The sequence below is a fragment of the Bicyclus anynana genome, chromosome 2 (assembly GCF_947172395.1).
Source record: "Bicyclus anynana chromosome 2, ilBicAnyn1.1, whole genome shotgun sequence".
Classification (NCBI taxonomy): domain Eukaryota; kingdom Metazoa; phylum Arthropoda; class Insecta; order Lepidoptera; family Nymphalidae; genus Bicyclus; species Bicyclus anynana.
Window position 1 is genome coordinate 751,747 of NC_069084.1, and position 22,916 is coordinate 774,662.

General features: G+C 37.7%; 2 protein-coding genes across 2 annotated transcripts; both read right to left on the minus strand.

Annotated features, from left to right (window-relative positions):
- Positions 1-885: 885 nt before the first annotated feature.
- LOC112052000 (juvenile hormone epoxide hydrolase-like) lies at positions 886-6,943 on the minus strand. Its single transcript, XM_024090883.2, has 7 exons — positions 6,923-6,943; positions 5,734-5,916; positions 4,753-4,980; positions 3,827-3,985; positions 3,116-3,301; positions 2,121-2,268; positions 886-1,124 (listed from the first exon to the last, which is right to left on the minus strand). Exons 1-7 carry the CDS (start codon positions 6,941-6,943, stop codon positions 886-888), a joined length of 1,164 nt encoding a protein of 387 aa, XP_023946651.2.
- Positions 6,944-10,941: 3,998 nt separating this feature from the next.
- Positions 10,942-21,666, minus strand: LOC112052002 (juvenile hormone epoxide hydrolase-like). Its single transcript, XM_052884911.1, has 8 exons — positions 21,658-21,666; positions 15,399-15,578; positions 14,699-14,941; positions 13,825-13,989; positions 13,094-13,279; positions 12,358-12,496; positions 11,270-11,504; positions 10,942-11,161 (listed from the first exon to the last, which is right to left on the minus strand). Exons 1-8 carry the CDS (start codon positions 21,664-21,666, stop codon positions 10,942-10,944), a joined length of 1,377 nt encoding a protein of 458 aa, XP_052740871.1.
- Between the last annotated feature and the right edge of the window lie 1,250 nt (positions 21,667-22,916).

Sequence of the window (22,916 nt, forward strand, 5' to 3'; positions counted from 1 at the left end):
GCTGGTGGGAGGCTTCGGCCGTGGCTAGTTACCACCCTACCGGTAAAGACGTACCGCCAAGCGATTTAGTACGATGCCGTGTAGAAACCGAAAGGGGTGTGAATTTTCATCCTCCTCCTAACAAGTTAGCCCGCTTCCATCTTAGACTGCATCATCACTTACCATCAGGTGAGATTGTAGTCAAGGGCTAACTTGTAAACAAAAAAATAACTAGCGGAAGCCCGCGACTATGTCAGCGTGGAATTTAGTTTTTCACAGTTCCCTCGGGAACCATGAATTTTTCGGGATAAATAGTGGCTATGTGTTAATCCAGAGTGAAATCTGTTTTCAGTCTGAATTTTAGCCAAATCGCTTCAGTATTAGCTGTGCTAAAGAGTAATAAACAAACATTTTATAATATTAGTAGGATTTACTGCGCAGGATAAGTACTGGTCTTAAAGTGATTATTTTTTACATTATTTCTCATCTAATGACTACTAAATTGTTATTAGATCATAAAAAACATACATACAGTTGAACGTAAAATCTCCTCCTCTTTGGAAGTCGGTTAAGTCGGAAGGAACGCTAGCTAGATGTGCTCTGCATATTTTCAACCCCTAACTCGGGGAATCTCGAATTACAATGACTGTTTTTGCATAATTTAGCTATTTGTCCTACTTTCATATTTTAGACGTTCTGATATGAAACTACAAATTTATTACATCACACCACACATTAGAATATCCACTAGACATACCTGTCTTTTCTGGAGACTTTTAAACACTAAAGTCCAGTAAATAAACCATATAGCTCAATAATCCCTGAAATATGTTCAATACAATACCGATATTTTTATATATATCTCTCAATTCTTTATTTAGTGTGTTGGTGTAATAAAGTCAAAACTTACTCTTCTATCCCCAACGCTCGTTGCGCGTTACTGAAGTACTCGGCGTATATCCTCATGGCGCTGGTCATGCTGTTGGACAGCCAGTACACCATCACGTTGTCCAGCAGCTGGTCGCGCGTGAAGTGGTTGAGCAGCCCGCCGTCCGCCAGCAGCCGGTTGTCGCGCCGGGACCAGGTCGAGAACTTCTCCAGCATCCAGGCGCAGAGACCGATGGGCGAATCTGAGAGACCCACGCCTGGACAAAAGTGGTTACCATATTAAAGACACAAAAACTTGTCTCAAATCCATGCACTAACACATATGCAGCTGAGACCTGGGGTGCGAGTCCGCTATTTTATAGTCGTCGATGTAATTTATATTCGCTTATAACAAGTTTTGTTAGAATTTGATTATTTATATATATATACTCATCGCTGTAAGTTTACAGAATGCAATGGCTGGACTATTAAATTAGCTGATTGGCATCACTTAGACAATTTCAGGATGTGTTGCGTGTAGGGTAGGGGTAGGGTAGGGTTAGGGTAGGGCTAGGGTAGGGGTAGGGTACCTTAAGGACACTGCAATACTGTACTGAGTTTGCTAGGAACTGATGGCAAATTTTCTGACACGTCTTTATATTGCTGTTGTAATTAGTGGCGTTTACTTCTTAGATGCAACAAAGCACTGCCTAACCGGAGGACCAAAAAACTCTTCAATATTAAATGGCACGAAAAAATGAAAATATTAAGTTAATATTTGACTATGTGTTGTTAGAAGAATAATAGTCTAAGATATGACGTCACTCGACTATTGTCGGAATCATTAGGTCGGCTGGTGCTGACGCTAAGTGGCGCTAGTTGTTTCCGTGACGAGAGTAGAATAGTGAGTAGGGAAAAACTGGAGTGACTTGTGTTATAAGGCGCTCGCCGTACGGTCCAGGGGAGTGTTCTGAGATGGTCGATCCGCTAACATTTCTCGTGGAGTAATTATTCCGAGTTAGACACGGAGAATCTCTCTTTGTCTCGAGTGAACTACTCGATGTTTTGTTCTGGTTACATTTAGATATATTTAAGTTGTCCTGACAGATGTTGTGAATCATAACCTTTGTACGACATTGGATTAGACATTTTTGTAATCCACTTCTGACTAAAAATCAACATATTGAAACCTTGTCATCATCCCTATTTGTAGATACTACGAGTTTAGGCAATATACCCTAGTAGAGCTTGCGCACTGGCAGTGAAGAACTCACCCACAGAGTCAGGTTTGGTCGCCTGCAGATGTATGTACCCAGTCTCCTCCGCCAGGTCAGTAGAGGCGGTTCTGTTGAACTGATGAAGGTCTATCTGAAGGGATCCGATGTAACCCGCGAGCAGTGTCTTCACTTCGACGCAGTTGGTCTGTGTTTGAAAAAGATATATTTAGCCTTACCGGCTTGTTAATCCAGTGGTTAGCTTATGTGGTTTCTGATATAAAGGTCTTGGGTTCGAATCCTTGAGTCAGAGTGAGATACAGAGTTTTCTATCTTTTACGAAATTAAAATTCTCAATCAGTTGGTGGTGTTACACCCCCGTACTTATACCGGTTATTATTATTCTGATAGTGTTCGTTAATGAATGTAACATAGTAGCGTGGTGGGTCTATGCTCCATATCCCCTCTATTGTAAGGAGGCCTGGCCTTGTAGTGGGCTGTTATAATAGATTATGATAGAGAACCTTTCCCCTCCAACTAATAAATGAAATGACCGTGTTAGGACTGACTGACTGACGATATTGTTTCAACGGATGAGACTCGAACCCATGACTCATCGGTGTTAGGTCTGGCTCCCTAACGTCTGAGATCTTGAGGCTTCTTAATCTTGTTATTTATCTAGTTTAATACACTTGTAACATTTATGTTTTGTAGAACATTTATGTCATCTCATATTTTTATGCCACCTATTTTCCCCATATACTCGTAATTAGTGGCTTACAATGAGAAAAATAATTTATTTAAGTAATAATTTGTAAGGAGCTTGAAAATTATTGCTTACTACTACGTACGTAAAATAGATGCCATATACTTAGTAATGTGTACTGTGCCTTATGGAAGCAACGCCATGTTGCTTCCATAAGGCACACAAGGCACATACAAAAGGACCTTGTATACAACTACTACAAGGTCAATGTCTGGTTTGCTCCAGGCGGTCCAGGAATTTTATCTAGGTGTTGAAATGGTTTATTTTACCAACATTACAGTAAGCTTACCAGTACAGTGAGTTGTGCGCTGTGGAAGCCCAATATATCATCCTGGTACAGCGTGGACAACTGTCTGCCAATCACTGCTCCCCAATCTTCTCCTTGGACGTAAAACTTCTTGTGGCCGAGTGCTTTCATTAAGTTTTTGAGCACGACTGCCATCTGTACTGGGCCCATTCCTGGACGAACTGCTGCCTGATAACAACAGCGCATAGATGAGGTACTATACATGTAATATACATGCAGAGAGATACTCGTACGTAATTTATTTATATCGGCAATTCACCTCACAATAGGGTTCACCTAACAATTTCGAGTGCAGCATTTTAAGAATAACAATACAGACTTTAAACTTTCATCATCATCATCATGTCAGCTGATGGACGTCCACTGCAGGACATAGGCCTTTTGTAGGGACTTCTAAACATAATGCGCCACCTGCATCCAAAGAATACCTGCTTGATGGCGTCAGTTCACCTGTAGGGGGTCGACCAACACTGCGCTTTCTGGTGCGGGGCCGCCATTCCAGAACCTTGGGGCCCCAACAGCCATCGGATCTTCGAACTATGTGCTCCGCTCATTGCCACTTCAGCTTCGCGATACGCTGTGCTGTGGTGACTTTGGTTCTTCTGCGGATCTCCTCATTTCTGATTCGGTCATGCAGAGATACTCCTAGCTCGTTCTATCGCCTTTACACTTCACAGTGGATGAAATACTTACATCTGAAAATCCAAATCCAGGCAAACTTGGGACGATAACTTCGAATACTAATCCATCGCTGGGTGTGGTTAGGATCGGTATAGAGTCGTGGTACGCGCGCACAGAGCTCGGCCAGCCGTGCAGCAGGAGCAGGGGTACCGACGTCACGCCTTCAGGCACCTGGAGATTGCATCGTGTTTAGGCATGCTATAGTATTAATAAAAGGGCATGTTCAACATAGTACTTAATCATATTCGTTATCAACCCATATTCGGCTCACTGTTGAGCTCGAGTCTTCTCTCAGAATGAGAGGGGTTAGACCCACAGTTCACCACGCTGGCCCAATGAGGATTGGCAGACTTCACACACGCAGAGAATTAAGAAAATTCTGCGTTTGGGAATATAATATAACTCTGCGGAGAGTCTCACACAAATTTCCATACCGAATTTTAGGGGCTGGGGGAAGATTTCCACCCTCCTGAAGTGGGTGGTTATAAAGAGACAAAAAGTAGCCTATGTCACTCTCCATCCTTTCAACTATCTCCACTTAAAAATGCTTGCTGTGAAAGACAAACAAACAAACAGACAGACACACTTTCACATTTATAATATTAGTATGGATAGATGCAGGTTACTTTGCGGAAGATCACTATATAATATAGACGACAGGGCTACACCCCGCGGATTTACGGTTTGCTGTTCCCATGAGAATATGGCGATAAAATATAGCCCATGACACTCATAAATAACGTGTCTTTCTAGTGGTAAAAAAATTTTCAAAATCGGTTCAAACTATACCTCTTTATAATATTGGTATAGATTCATCACCATCACCATTAACAGCCGATGGACGTCCACTTCTGGACATAGGCCTCTTGCATGGGCTTCCAAATAAAACGGTCTCAAACCGGTTGGTATAGATTGGTATAGATAAGTCTATACATTACCTGAGGTTTTACCCAGATGAAGTGCATATCCAGACCTTGTACATTGACCTTGTACTGCGGGTACGCGTTGAGCACCTCCTCCGCCCGAGTGAAGTTGTACTCGTTGGCCCAGTACTGCGCCCAGACGTCCAGCTGGTCAGGGTTGAAGCCGTACTCGAAGTTGCTGTCCTCTAGTGGTGGTACGAAGCTGCGGTGGTTTAGGAGTCTTTTTCTGAGATAATCGATTTCCTGCGAACAGATGTACCTGAATTTTATTGTCAGTGGATTATGATGCAGTAATTAAAGCAAAAGTTAGTGATCCTGCCTCGGAGAAAACGGTTCGAGCTTTATTATCTTAACAAGTTTTTGATTTGCAAATTAAACTAAACAAACAAACTCTTCAGCTGTGTATATTAGTATAGATATCATAACCGCATTGGACCAAACTGGTAAAGAAACGCGCGTTGCCCATATATTCAGAGCCACTAAGAAAATAGGAGAGAAAAAGAAGAGAGAAGAAAAGAAAGAAAGCGAAATAAAACACTTCAACTCAATTCTCAACACTCAATGCATAAGTCCTCGGATTATTTTTTCTCGATAGATTAAAAAAAATTAAGTTCTAAGGTATCCATGCGCCATCTCCTAAAAGGAGTGTATCTTGTTCCTAAAGTGTTGTCGATAATGGAAGCAAACTTCCTTTTCGGTCCCGTAAATATGACCGTGACCGTCGTGAATGAATCTAAGAGTTCTGCGTTCATGCTTTTAATAATTCTTTCATCATAGTCTACGTAATATTAAAATTTGTTTTCTCCCGGGAAAAAAATCTGATTACCAGCTCGGCATTAAGAAATCAATGGTGTAACAACTCCGTATCTCGGAGAAAACTTTAATAATTGGGATAGTTGTCCGGGTCATTATCATTAACATCTGATAGTCATAGTCATAGAACAGGATACAATTTGAGCTCGTTCCTGAGTATGTTAATATAATAAGAGAACTGACATCTTGCGAGATAGTGATCGAAAAGGGCCTGATGGACTTTTTCTGCTGCAACTGTTCAGTATCTATCTCCTGCTCCGGCGGCCCCCACCACTCGTCCTCGTCCATTTGTGGCACCGACTGCGCGCTGACGATCGCCGCCACACTCGCAAGGGCGAGGCACCATGTGATGGAAAACTTTGCCATCTGAAAAGTTACAACGTTACAACGTTTTACTAAACCTACGGATGGAGATTTTTATCATTTCTTGGATTCCCTGAATTGGGTTTCTTAAAAACTTGCGAATATATCTCTCGCAAGAGCAGGTTAGGCCTGTCAATCCCGCAGAAAAGCACCAACCCCATAGAGGTAATAATCAACATGGTATCACCGTGTAAAATTCCCCTCAAAATATACGTTCAGATGTTTCAGAGTCTAAATTTATCGGAATTTAAACAAAATAACTGTCAGTATGCATTTAGTGAAAACCTGTTAATTTACAATTACTCCAATTTTTATTTATTTGTTTAGATAATAGTATTATAAGCTTTTGTTTTTTTTAACAAGGACTCCAAATCATAATACTCTTTTTGATATGAAAATTATATAATCTTTGTGCTCTCATTTTTAATAATAATTTTTGTATGAATAAGCTAAACGAAATTGAATATATCAAATTTAGGAAATGTTCAAAAGCTAAAACCATACTCACCGCCAAAAATTTGTAAATTAAACCGAACGGAAGAAATAATTTTACTGTTTATATAGTAAAGCAATAAAGAAGGGTGACTTTTATAGACGGATAAGAGACATAAACGGAACTGAGGCAATACGTGTATGAAATTGTTTTATCATATGCAAAGATATAAAATAAAAAAAATCATGAAAAAAGAAGAAAGTACTGTCGTTTATTTTAAAGATATGACCACACATCATTATGCCATAAATTGTACTGTTCGATTTCTTAGCCGTCGTTGGAGACGATGAGATTAAATCCCAATTAATAGAAGCAGCAAACACCACCTTGCCCCAGTATTAAAAAAATCAAAAAATAAAAAATCATTTATTTCAAGTAGGCTTAGTTTACAAGCGTTTTTGGCTTTTGACACGTCAGTTGACTATTTGTAAAGATTCTACCACCGGTTCGGAAGGCAGGTATTAGAATCATCAAATACCCCTTTGTTGATTTTGTGCACAACCTTGAAAAATGTACCAGCTCAGCATTGTGCTGCATGACCACGTAAAAGTTAACATATTACGTAGTATAGGTACTAAAGTACTTACCTAAATAGTGAAAAAAGTTAAAAATATAATAAAATAAATAAGTAAAAAAAATATTATTATAAGAATTTGCGGACGCCCGCGACTCCATTCGCGTGAATTTTTATTGTTAACAAATCCCTGCGGTGACCATGGATGTTCTGCTCCAAGATCCAATTTGTCTCTATTCCAAATTTCATCCAAAGCAGTTCAGTGGTTGAGTTGAGTGGTTGAGCCGTATACAGGTAACAGACAGACAGACATATTTTTGCATTTATAATATTATTATGGAATATGGATAATAATTAATTAACCACTGTACCAAAAATTATCAAAATCGGTTCAGCTGTGAAAAGTAAGAGATTTACAGACAGACGGATTGTTATTTTTTCATAATCCGCAGTACTAGTAAATTTTTCAATTAGTATGGCTCGGAACGATTTTTTATGAAAATAATAAAAACAAACCGTGACAGTTTAATTTTTTTCTTAGATGATGTATCTCAAAATGTTACCCTGTAAACATTAAACAATTGTTTGAACAGTTGTCACTCAGTACGAGCTCACGAATACTAAATTACTATTGTTACACACACTGGAGGCATCAAAGCCGCATTTAACGATAAACGAAGGAATCCAGTTAGTAACGGATTTTAATGATTTTTGTAAAATTTTGTATTTTAATAATTTGGCATTGCACTCCATTTGCTAAGAACAAGAAAAAAGGCAAAAATGTTAAATTTTTTTGCCTTTTTTCCTTTTAAAAAGGGATGTTGCACTTAGACCCACCATGTTGCTTCAAGGTGGGTTTGCGGGTTTAGGATGATAATGATGATGCTATCAGATGCTAATGATAATGACCGGGATCGACGGCTTAACGATAATATAGGAAACTAATCTATACTTCATAGAGAGGAAAGATTTGATTGTTTGTTTGTTTGCAATGAATAGGCTCTGAATCTACTGAACCGATTTGTAAAATTATTTATTTGTTGGAAAGCTACACTATCCCTGATTGCTATAGGCTATATATTATCTCCGTATTCCTACAGGAATAGGAACCACGCGGGTGAAACCGCGCGGCATCTGCTATAGTCATTTAATAAGAATTATCATTTTTATTGACTTACTAGCGGACGCCCGCGACTTCGCCCGCCTGAAACTCGATGAAAACTTTCACCTACCCCTAACCTAACTCTACCCACCCCTTTTATTTTTTTCTGTTTACTTTTTCTGACAATAAAAAACAGAAAAAAATAGAGAAATTGGTCTAGCCATTCACGCGTGATGGCGTGACCAAGGGATATATGCATTTATTAAATTTATTTATTTATGGTCTAAGTAATAATGATTTTTTTACCAATAATAATATTGGAACATTCATTTTTATATTTATAGATATTGAAACGTCTGAAGTATCTTATAGGTATAGGTAACCTAATTTTTATAGTTTCACCTATTGAAGCTTGGAAATATCAAAAAACTGGGTTTCCTTACCACCAACGTGAGTATCTTAGAATCAAAAGTGAATAGGCACCTTCTAGACAAGAAAGTTTTACCAGAAGCTGTGGCTGCTTACCGTCCGGTGTGATTGCAGCTAGGCGCTGGCCTAACATCATCATTATCATCATCGACAGCTGATGAACGTCTACTGCTGGACATAGGCCTCTTGCATGGACTTCCAAACTACATACATTAAAAAAAATTTAGGATTTAAACGGAAGAAACTGCTTTAATTAATACATCACTAACTTAGTAATGCCTTCAAACTGACCGCACTGAGCAAACTGAGAAGGTAGCACATTCGATGTTATTTTTCGCTTTTTAGTTTAGTAAAAACATTTTTATAATTTTGAAGTCGGTTGTATTTTTTTATTTAATAAGATTTCAAAGTACAAGTTACATTTCTGTGTAACAAGAAAAGTTAGTTAAAAGAAAGAAAGTTTTAGGCAAGGTAATAAAGTGTACCTAGCAAATTTTCTGGTCGCATGGAGTTTTACAAATGCTTGGAAAACGTCTGTGGAAAATATCGGGCAACCGTACGCCAGATAGTGACCGCATGTTTCCACAAACTTCTATAAAGTTAATTTTATTCTGCTCGTTTCTTTGAGGAAAACTTCACAGGCGGTACAGAATAGCCGTGATAGCCCAGTGGATCGGGCGTAGGTTTAAAGCATGCACATTGCACATCCAATTTTTCAGTTATGTGCATTTTAAGAAATTGAATATCACGTTTCAAATGGCGAAGGTAAAAAATCGTAAGGAAAGCTGCATACCTGAGATTTTTTGTTATTCTCTACATGTGTGCAGTCTGCCAATCTGCATTGGGCTATAGGAGATTAGGTATCTACAGGGTCAGACCTTCCTCTTTACAGAAGATGTGTGGATATGGGTCTCCAAATCAACTCCACCGCGCTGCTTCAGTAAGGATTGGCGGGGTGATCATATTAAATTCTTAGACTTATAAACTATAGACCCGCAACACCTAACATTTTTTCACTCCAAACATAAGCCATTTCTGTGACTATGGAACTATGGAAGCGTCGGAGCTAAGCTAATTACACTCGCCGACACGCACACAAGCGTACTCATCGTAGCGTAGCGATGCGTCAAGGGCTCCCATTTCGGGGCACATAAAACTTCTTAAGAATCCTGCGACTACACTCTATCTAAAAATCTATGATTAAATTATTATTATCGTTAACCAAAAAAAAAAAGACTGTCTGATTTTAACTACTGACAATGCGATTTTGCTGTATTACCTTGTTTAAATATTATCAATTCGCAAATTGATCCGAGCTAGCAAATTACTCCAGGCTATCCGGATATAAAGAACTAGCAGAACCTCAGGTTTCTTGATAATGTAGCTTTCTTGCTGAAAGATTTTTTTTAATCGGTCCAGTAGTATTTGAATTTATACGTTTTTTTATACATATATTCATAAATTAATTTTATCTTCTCCAATTTTAGTAAGTATAGATAATTACAAAATACAAGCTGCAATAGTGTAAACTAAGCTAGATCCTGAAGTGGCCCCCCACTTAAGTAAAGAGACAAAAAGTAGCCTATATCACTCTCCATCCTTTCAACTATCTCTACTTAAAAAATGCTTGCCGTGAAAGACAAACAAACAGACAGACAGACACACACACTTTCACATTTATAATATTAGTATGAATAGATGCAGGTTACTTTGCGGAAGATCACTAACAAAAAGAAGAAGAGGCGTCAATCGCTGAAAGAAGTAAAGGCTAATAGTAACTAGAGAAAATATAGGTTTCTACTACCTACTTATTTCATTCTCCATAAATAAAGCTGTGGAATCCATAAATAGGTAGGTATCGGTATAAAATCCCAAATAGACTACTTTATCGTTAATTTTTGATTTTTAGTCTGAAAACTAAACCTAGCTCGATCAAATCAGCTCTAAGAAAGAAAGATTTTTATTTGGCAAACATAAACACTAAAATTTTGAATAATATTTTTTTTTTTGATATTTAACTAGGTTTCTATACGACAAATAGAAATAATATGTTAATGTTGACATATAGTGGTTGTTTCGTCTTCATGATGGTGCCTTCCCCATAGCGGAGTTTGGTGATGAGATGATTCCTGTCCTCCACGGTCCACTTTTTATGAACTACCTCTCTGCCAAATTTTTACTTTGTACGTCAAGTGGTTTTTGTGATGACCATGATGAGTGTGAGGTCTTCGTGAATTCAGTTTTCACAAATCCCTCGGGAACTATTTTTCAGGATATAAATTAGACTATATGTTGCTCAATAATATAATTATCGTGGTATCGTGTAACTTAAGAAATAAAAATAGTTTAATTTAAAATCACAGAATGAAATTTAATTAACAGGTATGTATTGATGTATTTATAGGTATAGAAGCTTAGGAAGCTTGGGATTAGTATTATTAAAATGAAAAAAAAAACATATAATTCATAAATGTTTACATATTGCAATCATTACAACTCTGTTTTGTTTTTGCGATGGTATACAATGATATTGTCAATCGCATTTAAGACAGTTTTGGTGAACAGCTCTGCAAGCTCAAACGCCAGGAAATGTCCGCCGTCTTCCAATTCCGAGTATCCCACCATATTGGGGTACTTGAGAGTGTTAGGAGGTTGCGCAAAGATTTCGTGCTTGGCTTTAATGCCCCAAGCTGGTACTTTGGAGGAGTACCTGGAAAAAAAATTGATTTGTTTAGCTGGTCTAAAGCTCTCTTGTATTTTTTTACTACAAGTATGTGTAAACATCCAAGATTACAGATAACCAGAACAATGGTCCTACCCATCAATTCCTAGGGCTCGGTATTTGTAGCTGAAGTTTTCGGCGTCGAGTCTCATCGATGGCGTGATACAGTTGCTGGTCCAGTACACCATGACGTTGTCCAGAATCTCGTCCTTGGTGAAACGGAAGCCCAGGCCGCCGTCCTCCAGCTCGCGGTGAGCTATGCGAGTCCAGGTGGAGAACTTCTCCGCTATCCACGCGAACAGGCCTATGGGCGAATCTGCGAGGGCGATTCCTAAAAAGATAAAGAAGAATAAAAAATTTATTGCACACAAGATAACATAATAGAAACAAGTTACATAGTGAAATATAAAAGCGGTCGCCCGTGACTTCGTCCGCGTGAAAATCGATATAAACTTTCAACCCCTATTTCATCCTCTCACAGGTCAAAATTTCAAAAACGCTAGAAAAAATGTTTAATTATGTCTTATCAAGTGCTTAAATATAAAGTTTTATGGTTTTATCTTTTAAAATTAAGAAATCCCATACAAACTTTCAACCTCTATTTCAACCTCTCCATCCCTTTGTTTTCGCAATAAAAGATAGCCTATGTCTCAGGGTCTAAAGATTGTCTGTGCCAAATTTCATCAAAATCGGTTGAGAGGTTTAAGCGGGAAAGCGTAACAGACAGACAGAAAGAGTTTCTTTCGCATTTATAATATTAGTAGGGATTATGTAAACAATGGGAAATATGATATCAATTAATATTCAGGATTATAATGAGTATCCAAAGCTTCTCTAGTAGGATCACATATGCTTCTTAATAAATCGTTTACAAGTATTAACGTGACTGACAGACATCTATCTATTCTTTTCTATCCTAAGCTAGTCTTGTGCTCTCTTGCTTCCAGATTGAATTCATGATATCGAGAATATCTAAGTCGAGGTATAGTTAGGTTTTTTAACGATGATTTGATGGTGGTGAAATTGTTCAAAATATTGTCTATGGCACACACAAATAACGTGGTCTTCTAGTTGTAAAATAATTTTCGAAATCAGTTTAGTAGAACAGGAGATTTGTACCCTACAATACTACAAACTTTACCTCTCTAAAATGGTAAACTATTAAGTATGTATGGATAACTTACCAACAGTGTCAGGTTTAGTGGACTGTAGAAGTGTGTACCCGCTCTCCTCTATGATGATTGTCATCGGGTTGAGTCTGTCAGGGGGTCCAGCGGCGGTGGCGGCGGCGCCCGCGAGAGTGCTCACTTCGGTGCAAGTGTTCTGTTGGCAACAACAATATCAGGGAACTGTTCACGACCATCTGGTGAGTACAGTCTTACCGTAAGTTTCGTCACTTTCTCACTTTATGTCAAATGACAAAGACAAAACTAGTAAATAAGCTATCAGACATCAGAAAGTGTTGTACCTATTAGTTAAATAATCTTCACTGACCGACGAAAATTTTTGTACCAGGACAACAGGACCACTCAGCAGATATTAACAAAAACAAATACTTGGCACAGTTGGTATATAGAATGATTATTTAGTATAATATTACTTTTAATATTCATACACCTGTCAAGGTAGAAAGTATGTATGTCTATAGCTTGTTCTGTAAACCTTCTGTACTTTCTTATGAATAAATGAATTATTATTATTATTATTATATAGATTTAATGATGAAAGAAGAGACTTTGAGATTGTTTGTAAGAACCATGCAAATTTTTGCTTTATAGGCTAAACAGCTGGACCGATTTTTTCGTTTATTATGATTATATTTTATCTCCGAATTCCTACGAGCAGAAACTAAGCAGTTGAGAAGAAGAGTATACTCCGCTAGTAATAAACAAATATAACAAATTCTTGTTATATGCGTACCAGTACAAACATCATGTTGGAAATGTATCCCAATACGTCATCCTGGTACATGGTGGCAATGGTGCTGGAGATGAGGGATCCCCAGTCTCCACCCTGGAGGTAGAACTTCTCATGGCCGAGCCTGCTCATCAAGTTCTTCAAAACAACTCCAATGTGAGCATTTCCCATGCCCGAACGAACTGGTGCCTGAAAACGAGTAAGTATTGAAAAAACAGCGACAAACAGTGGACCTTCCATTAATCAAATATTTTTTGTCACCAGGTGTCTGCACACATTCAATAATTTTATCAATAGGGGGTATGGTCGACCCTAAATTACGCCTTGAATCAACCGTTGTGTGTAGGGTTAAATGATCCTTTAACCCTACACACATCGTTCACAAGTGCGTTCCAATCACGAGCCTGAGACGCCCGCATTTAGCGAATCCCTGCGACTCGCTTGATGTCGTCACCTGGTTGGAAGTCGATCAACACTGCGCTTTCTAGTGCGGGGTCGCAATTCCAGCACCTTGGGACCTCAGCGTCTATCTTCGAACTATGTGCTCTTATTGCCACTTCAACTTCGCGACTGTTTGAGCTATGTCGGTGAATTTAGTTCTTTAGTGTAAGTGCAAAGTAAATTTATTTTTTTCTGAATGATTGATTTAAGGAATAGCTTTGAAGCCCAAAGTCCACAACCTGAGCTCTCAGCTATAATAATCGAAAACAATAGTCTCTTAAAATATTACGTACATCAGAATATCCAAATCCTGGTAAGCTTGGAATAATAAGTTCCAATGCATAGTCACGGCCTTCGCTTTGCTGGGTTAATAAGGGAATGGCTTTGTAGAACTCGCGGAAGGAGCCCGGCCAACCGTGTAACAGCATGAGAGGTATTACCTTCACTCCTTCGGGTACCTGAAAAGTTCAAGTGTTAAAAAACATTGACTTAGTCGAGGATCATCATCGTCATCATTAACAACCCATATTCACTGTTGAGAACGAGTCTCCTCTCAAATGGAGAGGGGTTAGACTAATAGTCAACAACACACGAATAGGATTAAGAAAATACTCAGATATGCAGGTTTCCTCACGATGTTTTTTCTTCACCGTTTGAAGCAAGTCTTAAAATGCAAATAACTGAAAAGTTAGAGGTACAAGCTCCGGACCGGATGCGACCCTACGCCCTCCAAATCAAAGGCTGACGTCATATTAATAAAAATAATTTTAATACTTGGAGGACATTACTTTGAATGTCTATAACATTTCTAAAAGTAAGACTTAAAAATACATTTCAAAAGGCGCCCTTGGTAAGGTGCTGACCGTGCCGATCACGCAAGCAGCAATCAGCATTCCTACGCTGAATTACCATTGATTTTTTCAATTCTTTGGGGCAGAACGCTACCAGCTCGTAGGTCGTCTATTGCCTCCCTGAGGCGTTTGCTGATCTCCTCGTGGAGAGTCTGGATGCTCCTGCCCCACGGATCTAGCGTCTCGACGCTAAATGGGAAAAAGTCATATTTGAAGCCGATACCACTGTATTTTAGTACCTTTTGCCGCTTCCGTGCTTTCACCGCCGCCGCGCCCAGTCCGTTGGTCAATTGCAAATGTTCAAGTCTACACCTACCTGAGGTTTAATCCAGAGGAAGTGTATATCCAGACCCTGGATCATAGTTTTGTAATGCTGGTATTGGTTGAAGAACTCTTCTCTCTGCTCAAAGTCGTAATCTTCTAACCAGTATTTCATCCAGGAGTCCAACTGAGTGGTGCTGAAGCCATAGTTAAACTTCGCATCCTTCACAGGTGGGAAGTTTGTACGAGAGTTTCTTTGAAAATGACGACGGATACGACTTTTCAGATCACGTATCATCTAGAAATTATTGAAGAAATTGCTAAGAATTGCATTAGATTAACCTAGTGAATTTAACTTTTTGACATTTTAAAAGTTACATTTTAGATAATCATTAATTATGTATATCTAATACTTAAACATCATCGTCATCATCAGCCGATCGATGTCCACTGCTGGACATAGGCCTCTTGTACAGACGTCCAAATACAACGTTCTTCAGTCCAAAAACATCCAGTGACTCCATCATACCCGCTTGGTTCACCATTGCATTTTCGGGTTTGTGGTCGCCATTCGAGTACCCTGAGACCCTAACGTCTTATCAGCTCTTTGAACTATGTGACCTGCCTATTGTCACTGTAGTTCTTCTGCTAATGTTCGCTTCTGTTCCATTCGATCACGCAAAAATACTACAACAACATGGTCGCTAACTATGAACACAATTATATTCCAATATTTTTTTTAAGAATATACGTACCTCTGGATAGAACCTAACCCGGACCGGCCTGATGGATGAATCATTTGCACATGAAGACTTGAGTTCCTCTGGACCCCACCACTCATTAGGATCCAGTTTCGGTGGTCCCATCACGTCTGCGGAAGATACCCATGCTGCTACCCCGATGACGAGGAACCCTACCGCCTTTAATTTTATCATCTAAAAACAGTACAGGTATGCCATAAATTAACTACATATTCTATACTAATACAAGTATTAATGAGAGATTAATTCTTGACAGAGTGATAGACAGACAGACGGAAAACCAAGTGATACTGTAAGGATTCCGTATTTTTCCGAACCCTAAAAATAAAACCCACCCCCCACCACTTTTTAATTTTCAGACGCCATTTTGAAAATTAATATAGCCTAGGTCATTACCACAGTTCTGTTGAACTCATATGTTAAAAACCGTCCAGCCGTTTGGGCTGTAGGGCGTGCCAAAGAAATGGACATACATACATACGCTTTACCCTCCTTTTGACGCTGTAGGGTATAAAACCTACATGCTACATGCTACATGCTGAATACTGAATATGCTAATTACTAAAAAAATATGTCAAAAATTTTAAATAATGCAAAACCACTCACCGCGGAGTCCAATTAAAAAAACGTACGAGAATACAATTTATCAGTCTCATTTATACCACTGAAACAATGTTTAAACAGTTGAAATAATTGTATTTTTTCAAGCTAAAATTAGCAACCTACTCTTCTCAGCAGAACCTGCCTTCTGATCCAGTGCTAGTCTTTACAAATAGTCATACTTGACGTTCCAAAGTGCTTATAAACTTCTCGAAATCAACGAATTTTGAATTTTGTATGCAATGGTAATGCAAGATGAGACTCAAACATTTTCGAGTACTTAGGTGTGTTTTGAATAAAGCCTCTTTATTTCCTGTAAACCTTATTACAATATATTTTGAAGTGTTTACCTAAGCTATGTTAGTAATAGTAAATAGTGATCATAAATATTTGTGTTAATTTTTATTTTTTATTATTACAGGAATCCCTTTAATTGGGTATAGGCCTCCTCAAATCTCTTTTCTGCGCTATTTTAATCAAATTTATCCCCGCTATCGAGATAATGTCATCTGCTCATAGCTTCCGTGGTATGTCCACGTTTCGTGTTCCTTGTGGACCAGTCCATTTCGTGCTTTTAAAAGTCCAACGCTGGTCTGAACATCTCGCTACATGGCCGGCTTAGCTCCATTTTAGTTTCAGAGCTTGGTGTAACACATCTGTCAATTTTGTCTTTTTTCGTATATCATGGCTTTTTATCTTTTGGTTTTTCCTTAAATGTAGCATGCTTCTCTCCATTGCTCGCTGACATGTTTTAATTTTGTTACTTATCTTGTTTGTAAACGTCCATGTTTGAGAGCCATAGGTGCATGCAAATACAAGTGTCCATGATAATCTTTTTCAAGCTTAGGTCGTAGTTACCTTTGAGCATTTCCTTGTGGGCCCAATATTTATTCCAGCTACACGTGACTCTGCTGTGGACTTCGTCTTCGTTATTTGTTTCAGGAAATGATACTTGTTTTCCTAAGTATACGTACTGCTACATACTCAAGTTCAGCACCGTTTAGCATTATTTTTTCCTTTTTGTCCATTTCTCAATATTTTTGTTTTGTTTAAGTTCATATACAGTTCTACATGTTTGTATACAAGTATATGGAAATGATAATTAGATGTATAAATAAAGAATAAATTAAATTATTGGTTAAATAATAATAAGTATACGTTTCTTAAACAAAAACATTTTTATGACTCTTCATCTTCTTCTTGCTCAAAAAGTTCACCGCTATGGAGTCGCAGTGCAAAAAATTTCACCGAATCATTTTACCGCGGCTAGTTGCCACGACTGGGATAAGGATCAGGTAGCAGCCAGTATTCTTGCCACCATTCCACGTGGGCATGATTTGTATAGTTATTAGGATAAGTTTGCTTAAGTTTGTTATTGTATTCTTTCCCAATAAATTTTTCCTTGATTTATACATTTATCACTATATTGTATTCTAAATTTGAAGTTTCTATGTCTGCTGGAAGAGTTTTGATGATCAGTCCGTGATTGACAAAATTAAGAAACTGTGACTAGTTATTACTCATAATCTATTCGTTTAATTTCAATTAAAATAGATCGTGTCTAGACAATGCATGCTTTGGTTCTGAAAATTCAGGCTTCTGGTTTCATCGACAACGAAGTTATAGAGGGAGGGGTAAAATGATTTTTTGCTCGACTTGGCGGACTAAAATTTTAAAACTGACATGGTGACTTCAGAGGTAAGAAATTTGACCTTGGTAATATCAGAAAACTAAATGTTTATCTTTTCGATTGTACAAACTTCTTCTTCAAACACAGCTGAAAATTTAGAAAAGTATCAAAGACTGTTGTTCATTTTCCCAAATTTTCAGCTGTGTAATAAATTGTGTATATGTACCTACAAGCTGTTGCCTACGGCTTACTGAGAAAGCTGTGGCGTGTACAAAGTTTTTAACTAGATAAGGAATTATACTTTTAAGTTGTACAAAATGGATAATCTCTTCTCTGATGCAGGTAATGAGTCCTCAGGGCGAGTTAATGATATTAAATACTGTTAGATAATGGGGATGATGACTAGGTTTGAATATATTGATTTTAATGATACATTCGGGTAAATAAGGTCAATGTTAACTAATTTATACATAAAAAGCAAAGATTGACTGGATATTTGCAAAATAAATAAGATTATAAAAGTTCAAAATCTATTAAAAATATTTTATCGTAATTAGATGAAAATTCATACAGTTTTAACTTCCTTACAGTAAATGTGACATTTTTTAATATATGAACTATAAACATAAACGCAGAAATAACAATGATATTAGTAATTTTGTTTAAACGCCCATACAAATCTAACGATCATTAATGGCCTACGACGTCATAAGTGCGTACCATTTTGTATGGGGCGTTTTTCAGGGATCCGCGGCAGCGTCGCAAATCTGACCCTTTAAATCCCTGTAGCTCCGAAAGTAATGATCGCAGATACCCTGTTACTTTTACAAAATTGCTTTACTATTAGCATACTCTTAATTTATATACAATTTAAAAAACTGTCATCATCCCTATTATGTTACTAGCGTATAATAAATGAGGCGCTCAACAGAGAAAATTTATACACAACTCAATGTTAGTGTTGAAAAAGGATGAGACTCACATCTCTACTTCAGAAGCCAAGAATAGAGAAAAAAACCGACCAAGTACGGGTCAGGCCACGTGCAGATTAGGGTTCCGTAGATTAAGTTAGCACTTAATGTAATACACAACAATGCCGATAACGATACCTACCCCCACCATGGGGTAGACGATAAAAAATTCATCCTCACTTTGCATGTAGGGAAGGAACCCTAAAAAAAACATTTTTCAAGATTTTATTTTACGACACATATTTACATTTTTAATGTACATACTCAGGGTAATTTACAGCTTTCTAATAATAATAGTAATAGTCTCTGCGCTAAACTGCGGACATGGCGAAACTATGAAAGTTCCTTGTGGACTACGGAACCCTAAAAAGGCTTAAATATGTTTTATTATCGTGTAATCGTGTTCTTTAAGCACTTGAAAAAAAGCACAGTTATTTTGAAATCACAGACAGACAAGTCAATTTTATTTATAATATATACTTATTAATTTTTCGAATAAAAGCACTTAATTAAATCTGTTCCTAACTGATAATACTCGAAATTGTCAAACTTTTTTGAAGTTTGAGCCTGAAAAATGACACACGACGTGATTTAATTAGGAGATAAAGACGTACCGCTAAGCGATTTAGCGTTTCGGTACGATGTCGTCGAAAGAAACCGAAAGGCCCGCTTCCATCTTAGATTGCATCATCATTTACCATCTGGTGAGATTGTATCAAGTGCTAACTTATAAAAAATAAGGTAATTAGTAATTACTCAATGACTCTATTTATATAATAGCGCAGTTATATCAATTAAATAATTATTAAGTTAAGAGCATCGTCATCATCATTCTACAATTTACTTGGGTTTTATAGACACAGATATTCTTAGTCTGAAATTAGCCCAGTATCAAATCGAAGTTTCGAAAATAATTTAATATTAAATGGCCGTTAATTTGTGCTAACGTTGTAATTCCATTTGTTTAATTAGGTATTTCAGCTGAATAACTAGGGAACAACAGCTAGCCTTGAATATTTGCTGTTTCTATACACACGTATAAGTCAATACTTATGCAAATATACCAATGTATATTTGCAAATTTAAAATTTATACATTTACTGGTATTTGTTCAGATGTTAAACTGAATTCATAACAAATAATTGAATATGAAAATTAGTTCCTAAATAGGTATATGCTCTTTTATATTAATATGACGAATGATTATTTTTGTGATTATATCACAAGTGTGTAGACGACATACGCTTACACAGATGTGTTTATTTTAACTTTAATTCCATTGTATTTATAATATTTCCATTAGTCACACCTTATGTAAGCCTTATGTTTCCAAGGTCTTTATAAAGTAGTTAAAATGTAATTCAAGTATTATCATCATGGAGGTGCATGCCCCGAACCGGATTCGAACCCACACCCTCCGGAATCGGAGGCAGAGGTCATATTCACTGGGCTATCACTGCTCACTGCTGTTGTGTGCATTTTAAGAAATTAAATATCACGTGTCTCAATCGGTGAAGGAAAACATCGTGAGGAAACCTGCATACCAGAGAATTATCTTCATTCTCTGCGTGTGTGAAGTCTGCCAATCCGCATTGGGCCAGCGTGGTGGACTATTGGCTTAACCCCTCTCATTCTGAGAGAAGACTCGAGCTCAGCAGTGAGCCGAATATGGGTTGATGACGTATTATCATCATCATTACCCTGAGCCAATAAGCTTCTAGAAGGACATTTCCTGGAAGGAAGGCAGGGCATGAAAGGAATGCCTATCATTAGTGTGTCAAACTCTCCATCTCTGCATCCCCTAGAAACAGTGGCGTAGCTTGTCTTAGAGAGGGGCCCTGTATTAAAGTTAGTTGGGGGGCTCCAATAGACGAGCGACCAATCCCGAAAAATCTCTTTAGTTTTTTATTCAACTCTATCACCAAACAGTAAAATTGGTGCCAAAATGTTTGTTGTGACATACTATTTTTTTATCACGTGTAGGAACATTGAAATAAATTAAGAAAATAGCTAAATTTATAATTTTCAAATTTCGTGAAATTTTTAGGCTTTTCCCGAGCAAACCCGAGTTTGCTCTTTTGACTTTTGTAATTTCTGAGGTGAAACTCTATAATATGCAGTATTTTTTTGTTTTTTCGGGAAGCACCAGATACAGGATACGAGGCCCTGTAGTCCGGGGGCCCCATATCATTGATACGGCTGATACAGCGGTAGCTACGCCCCTGCCTAGAAATCTTGTTAGTGTTCTTTACTGCATCTAGCGACTCCCGTTTAATTTTGCACTAATTCTAACGATCAAGCTTTGTACTTAGTTGTTCTTTTTAACCCTCAACGCAAAAAGAGCGTTGTTATAAGTTTGATGTGTCTGTCTGTCTGTCAGTCTGTCTGTGATACCATAGCTCCCGAACGGATGAAGCGATTTTAATGTAGTTTAATGTAGTTTTTTGTATTAAAGGTGACTCACGGGCGAGTGTTCTTAGACATATTTGATGATAATCGGTTAAGCCGTTTAAAAGTTGTAGGCGTTGAAAGTGGGGAAGAACAACCGAATGTCTGCAGATATACTAGAGAGGGGTCTCAAATGAAAGCGCACCGAAAGACAATATTGACGATTTGATCAAGAGTGTAATTAATAATATCATGACATTCGGGGATTTTTCAAAATTTTCAATTTTATGTTATTGATTTATTTGATTTCATTTTAACTCTTGTCTAGGGTCAGCGGAACATATAAAACTGATATTGTAAAGCTACATTTTCCTTGATGTCATAAGCTATTCCTTAAATAGCTCAGAGCCTGACAATAATTATAATAATGTACCCCTACTACAGACTTTAAAGAAAATTTTCATTACTTTGGCTTACTGAAATCAACAGAAAACATGAGCGATTATTCAGGAGATTAGTTCATTCAAAATAAGTAAAAAAATAACCGCGTTCGTGGCTCGATAACAGAAATATAAGGGTTTTATTTTGTCACTTTAGAACCCTCCCATTACATTACTCAGATAGTCAGATTTTCAAAATGCACACCTTTTAGCTATCAACTCACCATATCCATTACTCATATCGTCAGATTTTCGAAATGCACACCTTTTAGCTAACAACTCACCTTCCATATCTTAATCTGACGTGTTGGTTGAGTATTTTTGATGTTATTATTTTTTTTGGTTGCCCTTATTACGTATATATACGTACCAGCCAATATTAAGGGCTCATACTTGGTGGTACTGAACAACGTGCAAGGTATACTCCCTTTAGTTCATCTGCCGCTTTCGAGTAACTGCAAAAATCCCGTCTTCGGCTCTCCTACTATAAGAACAACTTGTTATCCAATTTCATATATCTCTCTACACGTAAAGTAAGATAAAATTCACCACCAGTAATGCTACATCACAGTCTGCGTTAAGCGTCCATTGGAATGACGAACCGAATTGACACATAGACTTAGATATTTCAGCCTCGAAAGGGGCTGAAAGATTTGATTCGGGGATGCAAGATCCTCTGAACCTTATCCAGGTACAGATGGTGACCTCGAGGCAAGGTACCAAATCGAAAAAAGAAGACACAAACATAAAAAATTGCCTATTGCATATCAATGGTACCCAAAATCTTTAGTAGATGGTGAAACAATTTGTTTTTGATGTCATCATAAGAAATAAGAAATTCGGTTTTACAAAAAGCGCCATGTTATATGAATATTATACACCGCCATGCTTATTTTTGCCGCCAAGTAGCATTGCTGTAGTCTACTCTGAAGTGAGACTGAGAGGGAGTAATTCTGACTGGGATTCTTGTGTAATTAAAGGAAAGTTTGACTTAATCCCTATGCCTTCGGGTGGTATCCACCAATAACGAGCAACATTGTGTATATAGGATGTGTTCCTTGCGTGCCCTGATAAGTATTTATAGTCCATGGTTTTCCACTTGCCATCAAGTAGGCTATCTACTTAGCCCGTCACTTAATACTTTAAAGCCAAATAGTTTTAAATAGTTTTTGTAGTTTTAAAAACCTTTCCCTAATAAAGAAATCCTATGATAGTGAAAAAACCATACAAGTGCGTGTCGGGCCACGCGCAGTGTAGGGTTCCGTAGAATAAATGAGCAGTTAAATCCCTTATGTAATGCACATAAATTCCGATACGTATATCCCACTACCCTATGGTATAAACCAAAGATAGTTTTATAATATAGATCGGTTGCGTCTATACAGGTTGACTGGTGCTAATCTTTGACTTTCACTAACTTACTTTACTTTTACTTGACTTAACGATCATTAACAGATACCGACTGGGACCGACGGCTAAAAGT

Coding starts and splice junctions, on each gene's coding strand:
- LOC112052002 (XM_052884911.1), bottom strand. Junction 14,942..15,398: donor GGGTTAGGTTCTATCCAGAG/GTACGTATATTC, acceptor AATAATTTCTAG/ATGATACGTGATCTGAAAAG. Junction 13,990..14,698: donor TCCTCTGGATTAAACCTCAG/GTAGGTGTAGAC, acceptor TGAACTTTTCAG/GTACCCGAAGGAGTGAAGGT.
- LOC112052000 (XM_024090883.2), bottom strand. CDS start 6,943: ATGCAGCACAATGCTGAGCTG. Junction 5,917..6,922: donor TGCAGCACAATGCTGAGCTG/GTACATTTTTCA, acceptor GTAACTTTTCAG/ATGGCAAAGTTTTCCATCAC. Junction 1,125..2,120: donor GACCAAACCTGACTCTGTGG/GTGAGTTCTTCA, acceptor ACTTTTGTCCAG/GCGTGGGTCTCTCAGATTCG.